This window comes from Tubulanus polymorphus, chromosome 6 (genome assembly GCF_964204645.1).
Source record: "Tubulanus polymorphus chromosome 6, tnTubPoly1.2, whole genome shotgun sequence".
In the NCBI taxonomy this organism is placed as follows: domain Eukaryota; kingdom Metazoa; phylum Nemertea; class Palaeonemertea; order Tubulaniformes; family Tubulanidae; genus Tubulanus; species Tubulanus polymorphus.
The window spans coordinates 455,374-471,354 of NC_134030.1; the positions used below are offsets into that span (position 1 = coordinate 455,374).

At 39.9% G+C, this 15,981-nt stretch overlaps 2 protein-coding genes across 4 annotated transcripts in view; both read right to left on the reverse strand.

The window, feature by feature from the left end:
- Nucleotides 1-15,981, reverse strand: part of LOC141907680 (diacylglycerol kinase beta-like) — a 60,324-nt gene that overhangs the window by 30,088 nt on the left and 14,255 nt on the right. For 2 of the 3 annotated variants that reach the window (XM_074797405.1, XM_074797403.1), the window contains exons 3-5: nt 13,855-13,931; nt 10,952-11,102; nt 635-757 (exon numbers count right to left, since the gene is read on the reverse strand). In XM_074797405.1, coding sequence (XP_074653506.1) covers nt 635-757; nt 10,952-11,102; nt 13,855-13,931 — 351 coding nt within the window. Of the gene's footprint in view, nt 1-634; nt 758-5,645; nt 5,651-10,951; nt 11,103-13,854; nt 13,932-15,981 lie in introns of those variants that run through there. The other variant, XM_074797406.1, reaches the window with a different exon arrangement.
- On the reverse strand, nt 5,629-10,909 carry LOC141907072 (uncharacterized). Its single transcript, XM_074796642.1, has 3 exons — nt 10,905-10,909; nt 10,637-10,866; nt 5,629-5,723 (listed from the first exon to the last, which is right to left on the reverse strand). Exons 1-3 carry the CDS (start codon nt 10,907-10,909, stop codon nt 5,629-5,631), a joined length of 330 nt encoding a protein of 109 aa, XP_074652743.1.

Consider the following 15,981-nt stretch of genomic DNA (forward strand, 5'->3'; position numbering starts at 1 on the left):
GAACAATATTGTCAAACAGACGTGAAAGAAACGATAGAAATTCATGTAAAGGCATTGTAAACTATATAAGGATACCCCTTAGACGTCGAGAATTGATTCAAACCCGCTATAAATACAAGTTTAAAAGATTATTAAAAACGAAACTTATTTTTGGAAATCTCTCTAAACGACTATCGTCGGATAAAACCTCGCCTGATCGTGAAACACTGCTCACTTAGAAAGTCCGAAATCTTTCTTTGAGTTTATGGATGTTTTCCTGAGCTAGTAGTCTATTATTCGACGTTTCGACTAAATTCTTATCATAGTCATCTTCAAGAAAAGCTAAGTAGAGTTGATGACTATTTGGATACTGTATTCATGAAGATGACTATTTGGATCTAGTCTAAAAGTCGAATAAACTACTAGGAAACATTGCAGACTCTTTTAATTGTTCTTATAAACTAACAATCATATTCAGGAATTCGTGAAGATGACTATCAGAATATAGTCGAAAAATAGATAACTATGTAAAGGAACCATTTTGAACTTTCGTTTTTCGCTTTTCTGAGAGTGTGTTTCATTGGAATACCGGGCGTTGAGCGATTAAAAGTAAAAATAAAGAATAAATTTTTTTATTTTCTGAGATCACACTCACCATTGACGTTATGTGTCCCGAGGATGCTGTGAATGGATTTCTTAGACGGGGACCTGGATTGAGTTGATAGTTCGGGGGTGACGTCACCAGACTTGTTAACTAACGGTGTAGGCGTGCATGAACCTTAAACAAACATACACACACTTATATAACATATACACTGCACCCAGTTCCACATTTTTGAGATTGGAGTTGAGATTCAACTCTGAGTTTTCAATTTGTCCGAAAATGAGCTGATTCTAACTCAGAGTTAACACTAACTCACGACCAACACTGTGGAATTACGCGCTATATATGTACTCAGTGACAATCGGTGCGAAGAGGTTTGAGAGTTTTTTATTTTCACAACAAAAACATTTAGAGAATTAATATGTTTAAAACTACTTGGGGCTAATTGCACAGTCGTGACTTATCATTCAAAACCAGTCTAAGCTCATTTTGGTTCTATAAACAATCTAACAACTTAAGACCAGTCTAAGCTCATTTTGGTTCTTTAAACAATCTAACAACTTAAGACCAGTCTAAGCTCATTTTGGTTCTATAAACAATCTAACAACTTAAGACCAGTCTAAGCTCATTTTGGTTCTATAAACAATCTAACAATTTTGCTCTTTTCAGTTCTATAACCAATATAACAACTTAAGACCAGTTTTCAAAGACCACTTTTGGAATTATGACTGAATAACTTGGCTTTGAGGCATTCTAAGCTCACTTTGGTCTAATAACCAATCTAACAATTTAAAACCAGTTTTCAAAGACCAGTTTTGGAATAACGACTTTGTAACTGGGCTTTGAGGCATCGGACAAAGTAACCTCGAAAGCGCCACATACAGTACTCAACTCTTTGTTACTCCGTTACATTTTTCAGGGCCATCAGGGGGCGCTGTAGTTGCTCAAAGGTCGGTTAAAGATAACCAGTGGATAGTTGACAGTTAAAAGTTCATTGTTACCATGGTATTTATCCACCGGTTAACCAACATTGAACAAGTCCAGTTCCACAGTTCTGAGTTAAGATTTGACCCTGGGTTAAAACATTGAAAATGAACTAACTTTAAGTTAGAGTTAACTCTAACTCACAACTGTGGAACTGGGTCCCTGTAGCCTCTGGGAAATCGGTAGAGTTTGGGACTGCTGTAAATATTTCACCGAGTTGAGAATCAGGGAACTCGTTACTGGTTAATTGAGACTGCTGTAAATAATATGTCATCGATATTTGACCGCGCCAGTAACGAGAGTAAGGAGGGGTCTAATGTGTAAGTAAATATTACATTGTTCAAAATCCGAGTCCCTGAATGAGGGTTTGTGAAACCTAGAGAACCCTGGATACGACAAACCTTACAGCTATGTAATGAGGTACATTGCAAATGTCACAACGCCAGTTTTTATCGATATTCATGACGTGTTAAGGTACAGTTTTTTCCATAAACGGTTAGAAAAAAACAGGGCGTCATAAAACAGTTGAACACTGTACGCACACTGTGCTAACAGTGGCGGCAGTTTTAATGAGCATCATGGAAACTAGAAATTTAAATTCGTCCCCGAGCGGAACTAGAGTTACCACGATCTATTGTATAATAGTAACCCTCGAAATGAAAATTCAATACGTGAAAATATTCTGGTTATTTGTCAAAAATGAGATCGAGCAATTCAATCAAATTCCGAGTACATAATGAATATTGGGAGAAGACTTTCTCATCAGTCAGTTCATGACAAATAATTCTAACTACACTAATTCTAAATGATGAAATACTTACAATATATTTGAATATCAAACATCTATATACACAAACACTGACTCATCACAACCAGCGAATTATCATAAAACTGACGAATTGAGATTTTAAAAAGAAATAAGATGACAAAAAACAAACAACCATCGAATCAGCCATAAATATATGGTACGTTACAAAAAAAACGAATTGATCGAAAAAAAAACCATCTAGAATAAAATCTTTGAAATTCCGATCCTTCGTGTTTAAATAATCTAAGATTCAACTCCGAACATCGAGACTAAATTGCCACAAAATCCGATCCTATTCCCATTAGTTTGTTCTTAATATTATCTAATATTCGACTGACGAAATGTAAACTTTATTCATCTAATGATTCAATGTTAAACAGTTCACAATTTCACAGGAATCCAGTCTCTGGCGGTAACAGATAGCAAGAGATAGTAAGGTAGTAAAAAATGATGGATCTGATGAATCGATTTCACAATATCTGTTTTGAGTGAGTAATTTAGATACCATTGATTGAAACATACTTGTTGTAAAACAATAATAGGCCTATAAAACCTGTATATTCAGTATTACTAAACGTCGAATAAACTATTAATTAGCTCATGGGAACATTTCCGACTTTTCTCTCCTTTTATATTATCAAAACAAAATAAAAACTTAACTGGATTTCAGTTAAATAATGAAGCAGTTAATAGAGTTTTCCTGAAGACGACTAATTAGGATTTTTATTCTGGGCGAGGGATTTTATGAAATCAAAACCTAACAATTCACTAGAATTCAGATGAATACTGATGTCGGTACTTGAGTTTTCCTGAATATGACTATTATAGGATATAGTCTAAACGTTGAATAAAGTTTTAGCTCAAGGGAATATTTCGGACCCCTGTTATTCTGAATGTGCAGAAAACATGAACGCTAATTCGTACGGTTGAGTTTAGCTATTGAATTATTATCTAAATGAAGTTCAATAAAGTTTGGGTGTTTCCCGCGTTCTATCCACACCTCCCTGTACCGCGCCCTATTATCCCCCATCCACCCCTCCCCTAATTCGATCGGAAATTCAACTCCCTTCCAATTACGTAACACACATATCGACCTGACCTGACCGCCATTTTGGACGTCACGTGCCCACCACAAGCAAACTACCGTCAACAATTGATATTGTAAATGTTCACGTGACAACAGTTACCATACCATACCGGAAGTTTAACTGTTATGGTGTTATTGATTTTTTTAAGCTCCGGGGCCTCTGTTTTATTATTCAAGGGGGTTATGCAAAGATTTTCAAATCAAAAATCATACTATAGCTCAAGATAGATATTTCCCTATATAGAATAAAGGGAAGTCATTCCATTCATAATACTTTGTTGTAAGATTCTAAATGTTGATTTCAATTAGTGACTTCAATAATTAAATGGAGTAATTCGCCTATAGACATTAGAGCTGATATTGTAATAAGCTGCTACTGTTAATGAACGAATAGGAATTAATGAATGTATCTTTCTCTCTCACTCGTGTCATCGATTCAACCTATAGTAGACATAATAACCAACTGAGGAGGGACCACGCCCGACTGATAACTAACTGTACTAATAACACATCATCATGCGGCGTTCAGACCTGACTCGTGCGCGCGCAACACCACCATCACCAGCCAAATCACTGGACATATCGATTCCTATCGATACCAACGGAGCCTGTTACCTAGCAACTGATTCAATAACTAAACTAATGACCAATTAACATGATTCGACGCGCGGAGATCACGTGATCGACTCAGCGACGGAAAATAGAGAGAATATTAAAGTTTTATCAGTCTTATCAGAGACAGTTTTACTAATTGTTATTACAGTTTTCAACCCGTGTCTAAATACCGTTACATTCCATAATATACGGATAACTGAGTCCGATAACTGAGTCCGATAACTGAGTCCGATAACTGAGTCCGACAACTGAGTCCGATAATGAGTCCGAAATGTTTCCTTGTGGTTAGTAGGTTATCTCGCTTCAAATATGGGCTAAATATTGATACCTCGTTTCGCCTTTCTGCTGAGTTTTGAAGTTGACCCGGCCCCGATCGCCTATCTCTACCCTGTACATTACTTTTTAAGAAATCATGATCAAGCTGACAATAAGAGACCCGGCAGTTATAGAAATGAACTGATTACAAATTACATAGCGATTTACAAAACGACCCGACCGATTAGGAAACGCAAGCTATCATGTTTTAGCCATATCCTTTTAGTCATCTTCGGTAGTACTATCAAGAGTTAGTCGAAACATTGAAAATAATCAATCGCACCAAGAAACATTTCGGGTCGATTCCGCTCTCTTAAAAAAAGGGTCATTACTATAAAAAAAACTGGTCACTTATAGATTCACTGTCTCTCTGTATTTCAAAATTCTATTTGTCGTAATCAAAAAATTATTAACCCCCCCCCCCTGATTACATCATAACCAATGCGGACGATAAATAAACGGTAGGTAATTTCTACGTCGCTAAAAAAAGTCTTCAATTTTTTTCAGAAATATTCCTTGGATATTTCATATGCATATATATATACACACATTCTTTATGCGAAGCAAGAATCTTTTAGGAAGCGAAGATCTAACAATCAGCGCCACCGATCGGCGGTTTCGGGTACTAAACATACGAGCCTAGTATTATTAGATACGCCTAAAGCCTATAGAGTGCGCTGTGAGCTGATATAATGTAAAACTACGTAGCTGCAGTAGAAATACAGTTCGGAACAGTTCGGAACACTTCGGAACAGTTCGGCACGGTTCGGAAATTTCCGTCATGTTCCGATGATTGAATAATATAGTGCGTTTGAAAAGTGCTGTACGCCGTTATACGGGACTACGTTTAAAAAAATCAATAATTATATATACATATCACATCCGTATCCATCACTGTTATCGATGACGTCACACGCGTGATGACGTCATCCGCTCGGGAATCTATTCTTAGCTCGAAAATTCGAATGCTCATTAACATAATCAGACACAAAGATTATAAAAATGAATCGAAAATTATATAGAAATTTGCATATTCAAATTCGAATAAAGTAAGCATTAAAATCAATAAAAAACTACACGAATTTGCATATTAATTTGCATAATTAGGATAATAAGAAATTTTCAGGAAAATTTGCATATTTATATATATAGATTTCTAGGTTGATGATGCGATAGAGGGCGGTAGTGTAGAAGGCAATACAGTGATGAATAACGAATATATATATATAGATATAATTAGACAAACACCGTACCGACAGTGACCGTCGTATCTGTTATGCTAGACAGAGATTCTGATTCGGACGGGGGCTGATTGGCCAGACGGTTTAAACCTGAAACAATCATCCATACCATTTCAATATATAGAATAAATAAATAATAATATACAGATATATATATATTTCATAAATGATTCATCTGTGGACCCGGTTCCACTGGCTGTCGTCGAGATGGTTTAACCATGGACTCTAAAACTCGTCCATGCTCCAGAGAAAATAGTTCAACTGTCTCAATGTTTCAACCCATGGGAGCTAGTTCCATAATCATGGACTTTAAGACCAGTTTAAGGCCATTTTGGTTCAACAATCCATCTAAAAACTTAAGACTAGTTTAAGTTCATTTCGGTTCAATAGCCAATCTAACAACTTAAAACCAGTCTAAGACGACCTTAGTTCTAAAGCCAATGAACAATTTTAGACCTTAGGATTAGGATTTAAGACCACTTGAGTCTCGACTGTGGAACACACCCCCCCCCCTAAACTGTAAAACCGGGTCCAGAACTCAGACATAAGTCCGAATAAATCTGTCTCAATTCTTAAAATGAAATTTAAAAAGAAATATGTTCAAAGCATTCACAACATGAAAGTGCCGACGATATGAAAAATACAATTCGTGCTTTCGACTGAATGGAGAAAAATAAATAGTGGAAAAATTGCCGTAAATATCACGATTATTGTTGATTATTTTTATCGACCGATTTTATGTAAATTTATGTAAAATTATGCAAATATTCTCTGCGTAAATTGTTACTTTGTGCAAATATAAATGTTTAGAATCACGCTATGTATTTCTCGGTTTTGGAGGAGACTCGGTGATCTGTGCCCTCCCACCGTGTCGGCTGCTTGTGAACCCCGCACACCGCGCACGTGACCACTACCGTTATTTCAAAAACCAATTTTCTTATTCAACGAATCGAAGTAGGGAAAATATCGATAATCACCGAAAGCTCTCGGCGGTGGCGGCGGCGGCGACGCGGCGCGAAACGGCGATTGAAATTGAAAACCGATCGTGGACGAAAATGTCAGAGAATAATTCAGTAAAGAATGTGGGTCATCAGCAGCCGACAAGAGAGAGGAGAGAGAGAGCGAGGTAATCAATATCGATTCGATCCGGATATATCGGTATATATGAAAATCATTGTGATATTGATGTAATTCTATTTATAGTAACAGACTCGACGCCACGGGTAGCGGTGGCGGCAGTGAAGTCACTATTGACAATATGTAACGATTGTGACTGTTGCCCGTTCAAACTGTATAGGCCTAATACGGGTGGGTTTAAACAGTGGAATTAACGTAAAACGCAATTTTTGATGACGTCTTGGACGAAAATTTTTGAATGAGAGTTAAGAAAAATAGCGACCTTTTTAGTATTCGCTGATTGGCCGAAATCGAACGGGCGCTCGTCACAAAATCCTCCGATTGGTCCAGATACGTTAATTAATTGAATGGTCCTCCAATCGGAACGGAGCTGCATGCTGATTGGCCGCTTTACCTTTGTAGCGCGGTGGGCCTGATTGAGGTTAAGTACGTACAATAAGAATGTACATGTATATTGTGTGACTGTACATGTACATATGTTATGTGCGGGTCGCCGTCCAAGTCGTGTCGATCCCGGCTTGGAGAATTCAGTCTGATAACTCCGAGATCCCTGGTCTGTACGTCTGTTGTGTCAGAAATAGCGCGGCCATTTTGGTTTAGTATTCTACAAACAATGTCTGGAGCGCTGGATACTAGTCTACAGCTGAGATACATTAGATAGACCTTTGTAAAGGAAAATAAAGATGATGATCATGATGATGATGATGATGATGATGATGATGATGACCAGACAAGACAGCGCTCTCATCCCACTCCTCTCTCTCAACATCTCCCTCTCCCCTCTCTCTCCCTGTCTCTCTTCTCATTACTTACTCTCTTCTTTCTCTCTCCTCTCCCTCTCACTGCTCTCCCTCTCTCCTCCATCTCCATCTCCCTCTCTCCGTCTTCACGATGATCTCCATTCCCCCTCTGTCCCCACTCTCATTCCTCTCCCGTCTCCTCCCTCCCTCGACTCTCCCCCCCTCTTGACGAGGGTCATTTAGTCGAAATAAATGTTTTTGGTAAATTTGTATTTCATAGTTCCACACACGCATCGCCTGCACTTAACATACGACTGCGTGCTGGCGCAGTGTACCAGCCCGTAACCCAGTTTCCCCGGACACACTTAATAATCCGGACCGATCGATAATCTACAGTTATAGTTCATTCCGAGAGAGGGCGTTTCCCGGACTTGGAACTTCGAATTTTCTGTCGAAAAATATCGAAATTTTATATCTGTAAGTATTATTCTCACCAGATCGCGCCTTATGTTACCTAATTCGCGTAACATCCGGTTGAGAAATGCTATCTAAATCCGATAGAGGTCGGTGTCAGTAGTTTCCTGTTCAGCAGATGATCAGAGATTGATATATCGATATTTTGATATTCGAGATTGATATATCGATATTTTGAGTGGTTGATTGATAATGCTCTTGATGCGGTTTGTTTGTTAGGCGACGTAGATAAACTATTTTATAAATATTAGTTCGTATTTTTTGAACGGTACTCGAGTTTGCAGGGTAAACAAGCTGTCTAATTACTGGATAAACAGCGGGGAGGTCCATTCATTCATTGCTCGCTGTTTTAAATACTCAGTGATTTATAAAGTGAAAACATATGTTGAAAAACTATACACAGCTAGTACTAAACGGTGAACTGATTTGAAGGTGAAGGTCGATCGTTCGATCGTTCTTTTAATGTTTTGATGAAATTGTTTAGTCAAATTTTACTGAAGTCATTTCTATTTTTGAGTCTCAATTTGTATTTCTAATTCAATTTACTAAGTGTAAGTCATCATTTGGATAAGTCGTTACATTACTGAAGTCATCTCTATTTTTGAGTCTCAATTTGTATTTCTAATTCAATTTACTAAGTGTAAGTCATCATTTGTATCTAAGTCGTCGCATTACTAGAGTCATCTCTATTTTTTAGTCTCAATTTATATTTCTGATTCAATTTTAATAATCAATTTAATCAATTCAATTTTTTAATCAATTTAATTTGTATCTAAGTTGTCACATTACTGAAGTCATCTCTATTTTTTTGTCTGAATTTGTATTTCAAATTCAATTTATTAAATATATGTCATCTTTTGGATATGTTTTCAACATAATGACCGTCACAGTTACGACAACAACATGTTTATGGGTGTATTTTTAAAAGTGGTAAAATGTAATGTGACACTCGGAACTGTTGAAAGCAACAACTAAAATATTAATCATGAAATATAATTAATATGAATGAAATGAAGTTGCTTGTTGAACCTAACTGTAGCTGAAGGCTTTGTTTATGGTATATTCATGGTGTTTTGACGTAAGAAAGCTTTAAAAGTGTTGTTGTTTTTTAGTAAATAAACGACATATAGTTGGATATAAATATATAAATATATATATATATATACATCACTGATAAAAATACAGAAAAACAAGTCACAGAATCACACAGTTCTGAATCGTGGTTTGCGAATAAACTTGCGTCATGAAATATCCGGAATAGAATGTCGAAACCACAATAAAGGTAGCAACAGATTTAGAATTATATCGAAAAATTTATCAAATCTAGGAAATTTCACCAAAAACCAGTATCGAAAATACGGTTGAGTCAGTGAAGACGAGATGTAATCTATGTGGTATATAAACAACCCGCAATATTAATTATATAACAATATATAAACAACCCACAATGTTAATTATTTAACAACACATAAACAACCCATAATGTTAATTATCTAACAATATATAAACAACCCACAATGTTAATTATTTAACAATATATAAACAACCCACAATATTAATTATTCAAAAATGGATCTTTATAAAACAACCCACAATATTGACTTATCACTCGAATATAGCAATGACTCCTGTTTTGTGACGACTCTTGTCCAAATGATGACTTACACTTAGTAAATTGAATTAGAAATTCAAATTGAGGTTCAAAAATAGAGATGACTTCAGTAATGTGACAACTTATCCAAATGATGACTTTCACTTAGTGGTAAAATGGATTATAAATTCTGCACGGTGAATCAAGCTCTAATTATTGGCATCCAACTGATTTAAGCCGGTTCAATTTCAAAACCTGATTTGACTCGAAATTTATTCAGATTTGTTGCCACCCGAAATCAGCCAAGGTTAAATACATACACCATGATAACGATATAATTATCTCATCTTCAGATCGGACAATCTGTGATAATTGGAGAATTGCCACTAGACATGTATGTATCATTATAAAGTGGTTATCGGGGTGGATTAGTAGTTAAACAGAGCCTAATGAAGCCCGCGTGGGTTTAATCCAGTAATCCGGCGGATTAGATATAAGATTATCGACAAACCACGATCATCACGACTGCGTGAGTCCAAAATCAAAACCAATAACACATTATTATCATATAATACACTTAAACCATAATGAGACAAGGTTCCACAAACCGAGGAAGCACCACCAGTAATACTGACGTCACCAGGCAGGCAGGACTGAGATTGAGTCTGACCCCGTCGTATCGAGTCATCTCATTCACACTTGAGCCGCCATCTTGGATTACGAGCGGTTTGCTTAGCAACATCTGAATTTTTTCCGAGTCTCGCTAATTCTCGTCAAAATAACGCGAGATCCAAGATGGCCGCTTTACCGTAAAATAGGTGTGAAACATTTCGACATTTCCCATAATGCCTCGCGTTCGGATGGGCTGTTGCTATGATACGATCTCGAATTTCATGCAACAATATCGTATCGTAGCAACACCACAAACCAGAAGCAGTACGGGAAATACCGAATGGTTGCTAGGATAGCAGCCCGTGCACGGGTAGTTACGAATGAAATGACCTCAACCGAAATGAACGAGGGGGTCACACTTCCGTTCACGTGACGCTGTTATTACGTACCTGACGGACTGGCACTGTCCTGCTGACGGTGATGGTGGAGTTGCCCGGATGACGTCCCGTGGTGAAGTAACTCAGTGAGTTTATCAGCTAAACCGAGATGGTGATGGTGATGTGATCTAGTATTAGTAGCGACTAGTGATGTTTGTTGTATTATTGTTGATGGTGGTAGTGTTGGTTCAACAGAAGGTGGTGAAGATGGTGTTGGTATATTTTGATGTTGTGGTGTGATACTGATAGGTGCGCACACTGTATGCGACGCTACGACTGCTACATCGCGTACTAGTAGCGCCCCCTGGTGGTGGTGTGGCTGCTTACCGGTCCCAGTGCTCACGCTCATGCCTATTTTCGATTGCGTATTTGGTTTCTTCATAAACGACATAAACAAATGCTTGCATAGATCGACGGGTAGTTCATCCACGTCCAAATATTGTTCCATGAACTTTGTGAACTTTTCGTAGTCGATTGGCTGAAAATAAATATCATATTCAATACTAACGATGAAAGTAATAATGATGATAATATTAAGAATAATAATATGATAATAAAATGATAAAGATAATATCAATGAGGCTTGATATATAGCGTTACCGAAGAGCTGCTTACACTGAAATGTATCCATTAAAAAGGAAAATTTCGGATGCATCATCAAAAGATGCCATGGATGAACAGAGACTGAGGACAGAGGCTGAGGGCTGAGGACTGAGGACTGAGGACTGAGGGCTGAGGGCTGAGGGCTGAGGGCTGAGGGCTGAGGGCTGAGGGCTGAGGGCTGAGGACTGAGGCTGAGGCTGAGGGCTGAGGGCTGAGGGCTGAGGGCTGAGGACTGAGGACTGAGGCTGAGGCTGAGGGCTGAGGGCTGAGGGCTGAGGGCTGAGGGCTGAGGGCTGAGGGCTGAGGGCTGAGGGCTGAGGGCTGAGGGCTGAGGGCTGAGGACTGAGGACTGAGGCTGAGGCTGAGGGCTGAGGGCTGAGGGCTGAGGACTGAGGACTGAGGGCTGAGGGCTGAGGGCTGAGGGCTGAGGGCTGAGGGCTGAGGGCTGAGGACTGAGGGCTGAGGGCTGAGGGCTGAGGGCTGAGGGCTGAGGGCTGAGGGCTGAGGGCTGAGGACTGAGGACTGAGGGCTGAGGGCTGAGGGCTGAGGACTGAGGGCTGAGGGCTGAGGGCTGAGGGCTGAGGGCTGAGGGCTGAGGCTGAGGCTGAGGCTGAGGGCTGAGGGCTGAGGGCTGAGGGCTGAGGGCTGAGGGCTGAGGGCTGAGGGCTGAGGGCTGAGGGCTGAGGGCTGAGGACTGAGGACTGAGGGCTGAGGACTGAGGGCTGAGGACTGAGGGCTGAGGGCTGAGGGCTGAGGACTGAGGACTGAGGACTGAGGGCTGAGGACTGAGGGCTGAGGACTGAGGACTGAGGGCTGAGGACTGAGGGCTGAGGACTGAGGACTGAGGACTGAGGACTGAGGGCTGAGGACTGAGAGAGCTTGTTCCACAATTTGGGAATTTTACACAGTTTAGCAAATATGAAAACACTATAAACTGCAGCGACCAGTAGAATAGAAAAGTTTAAAGTTCGGTTAAGTTCGAATAATTGTTCTCGTCATTTGTCACCAGCCACCACACTGAACACTACTGTTCTATGTTCTAGTGGTTAACACGCTCGACTGGCATGCTCGAGGTCGCAGGTTCGAGTCCTGCTAGGGTTTGGGTTAAGGACGACGAACTATGGTTGAAGCCCACATTTTTCATTGCGTTCAATGTCTAATTTTTCTTCATGTTTCTGCAGGTCACAATATTGGTCAAGGTCACAGTATCATGGACTGCCGACCTGTGAACGCGGTTATCAAAAGTTGAATTTTTTCGGAAATAATTCCATCGAATGCGAAAAGAATGTCCAAATAAATCAGTTCTCAAGGGGCTAAGACCCTCGGTAACATATTTCACATTTTTGTTCAAATTAATCAGTAATCAACAGCAAAATCTTCAGTAACACCTTTCAATTTCAGTACAAATCGAACTATTATAATTTCTGTGATGAAATACATAGTAACAAAATACAGTAAATGAGTAACAGTTGGTTCTGTTAGAATAGCATTGTGGAGCAACTATGGTTACGGCATGGTAGTTGTGCAAACTAGTAGATGATGCATTAATTTAAAACAGGTCTATTTTTATACTCGGAGACTGGAACGATACTCTTGGTGCTCATAAGGAAATTGTAACCAAACTATTTTATTCATAGCCCCGTGTTTCGTAATAGTCTTACTAATACGCATGCGTGGGAGGCCTGCTAGTAATGACAGACAGTCAGTCATCGCGACCAAACGACATTATTTATACACGTCCCAGAGATCATTAGCAAAACGCGGTCTAAAATTGCAGTGAGTCAAACCGCACTGCTGGTGGGAATTTGTAGATACTTCGTACAGAGAGCAGTGATGGTGGGTGTATCGGAAAGGTGCACTGAATTGTCTCTTTAGACAGCAGTGATGGTGGGTGTATCGGAAAGGTGCACTGAACTGTCTCTTTAGACAGCAGTGATGGTGGGTGTATCGGAAAGGTGCACTGAACTGTCTCTTTAGACAGCAGTGATGGTGGGTGTATCGGAAAGGTGCACCGAACTGTCTCTTTAGACAGCAGTGATGGTGGGTGTATCGGAAAGGTGCACCGAACTGTCTCTTTAGACAGCAGTGATGGTGGGTGTATCGGAAAGGTGCACTGAACTGTCTCTTTAGACAGCAGTGATGGTGGGTGTATCGGAAAGGTGCAACGAACTGTCTCTTTAGACAGCAGTGATGGTGGGTGTATCGGAAAGGTGCACTGAACTGTCTATTTAGACAGCAGTGATGGTGGGTGTATCGGAAAGGTGCAACGAACTGTCTCATCTCGAGCTCACCGGGGATTTATGTCTATTTTTAGAACATGTATTATTGATCTAAGCTTGTTTTTAAGTCTTGATCTTTTAGAGATTAACGTTGAACTATTGAACCTAACGGAGGAGTGCTCCGGTGACAGCTTATGCGACAGATACAGTCACAGATAGCTACAGTGACTGTCACAGTGGCAGCTTCTGTAACAGCTACTGCGACGGTGACAGTGACAGTCACTGTGGTGGCCACTGAGACAGTGACAGTAACAGCCACTGTAACTGTCACTGTGACAGTCACAGTGACAGTCGCTGTGACAGTCGCTGTGACAGTCACATTAATATAAATGTGTTTAGTACATTTACCTCCTCTGCATTGTGTTTTGATAATAATCCACTTTCTTGACATTCGGCCAAAACGTCCTTTACTCGTTTAGACGAATCTGTAACAAAATTAAAAACAATCAATCAATAAATCAATCGTATCTGGGTATCGTACGGCGATGACGTTATAAAGCTAACCATTGTTGCAAACGTCAGTGCGACAACGTCAGTCAACGTCACGCTGAATCGAACGCAGGAAGATTGATAACAGCAGAGGTCAGGGAAGAGAAGAGTTAGTTTGGAAGAAGAGTTCATAGACGTTTCTCGAAATAGCAACAAAGTGACAACAAGAAGCCATAGATGTATTAGATAATATTAGATAATATTAGATATATCGACTCGGGTTGAATCAACCAAATAAACACGTGATAGCAACTTTATAACGCATATAGCTGCTGAGACTGACAATTAAAACCAGCAGTCCTTAGAAAAACTGATACATACCGTATTCCAAAATGAGTTTAGACTGGTCTCAAGTTGTTAGATTGGTTATAGAACCAAAATGAGTTTAGACTGGTCTCAAGTTGTTAGATTGGTTATAGAAATAATATAAGTTTAGACTGGTCTCAAGTTGTTAGATTGGTTATAGAAATAATATAAGTTTAAACTGGTCTCAAGTTGTTAGATTGGTTATAGAAATAATATAAGTTTAGACTGGTCTCAAGTTGTTAGATTGGTTATAGAAATAATATAAGTTTAGACTGGTCTCAAGTTGTTAGATTGGTTATAGAAATAATATAAGTTTAGACTGGTCTCAAGTTGTTAGATTGGTTATAGAAATAATATAAGTTTAGACTGGTCTTAAGTTGTTAGATTGGTTATAGAACCAAAATGAGTTTAGACTGGTCTTAAGTTGTTAGATTGGTTATAGAACTAAAATGAGTTTTGACGGAGTCTCTCTCTCCCTCTCTCCCATCTCTTCCTCTCTCTCTCTCTCCCCTCCCTCCCTCTCTCCCTCTCCCCCTCTCTCTCTCCCTCTCTCTCTCTCTCCCCCCTCTCTCTCTCCCTCTCCCTCTCCCCTCTCCCCTCTCTCCCTCTCCCCCTCTCTCCCTCTCTCCCTCTCTCCCTCTCTCCCTCTCTCCCTCTCTCCCCTCTCCCCCTCTCTCTCACTGTATATACGCAGCGCGTATATCGCGAGTATTATTCCTAAAGCGTTCCTACTGTTGGTAATAATGGCTGGAGATAAAACGTCGTTTTTATGGCAACGACGGCAGCGGCAGCGTCAGTGACTGTGTGGAAGGCTGTTTATAGATCTAGGACCCTGAATTCTGAGAATATGTGATCAGTGAGGTCAGAATGTAGAAACGATGTTACTATCCATCAGACAAACATTATTTCTGAATTCTATGCGTTGAGCGCCAGCTCCTCAAGCTCCCAGGCATCGCGCGCAGTCAATACAATATAGAATCATGTCGTCTTTGTCGTGCCGTTTTTACATCAAATGACGTTTTTCGACAACAGAAAATATGGTTTGATTACTGGTGGACGGCATTATCGATCGTACGGTTCATACACAGGCAGCGCTGTAAATCTAACAGTGTGACGTCACGAACAGGGATGCGAGCTGAATCGATGATGACGTCACACACACACACGGTGTAGCACCGACAGATCCGATCGATAATATCGTTATGTGTGTGTCTACCTTGTGTGCACTGCTCCCTCTCTCTCCCTCTCTCTCTCTCCCTCGACGCTCAGCTCGTTCTAATCGACCACGAGCTGAAACCCGGAGGTAACGAATACTAAACGGGGATTATCGTTGATCCCGCTAATCCGAGACGCCTTTGCAAGTGTCAGGATCAAGTAGCTATTACGAGCAGTGCAGTGACGGCCAATTCAATATTCTATTTCGACTTGAATGGACGTCGTCTAGTGCCGCATCCAGTCAGATATACTGAGGTATTAAACTGTTAAAATGACCAGTACTAATACTAGACAGTTCGAGTCAGTTTTGGTATGGTATCTAAAGAACCAACACGGACACAGTTCGGGCGGCCTAGCTCAGTCAGTTTTGGTATGGTAGGCTATCTAAAGAACCAACACGGACACAGTTCGGGCGGCCTAGCTCAGTCAGTTTTGGTATGGTAGGCTATCTAAAGAACCAACACG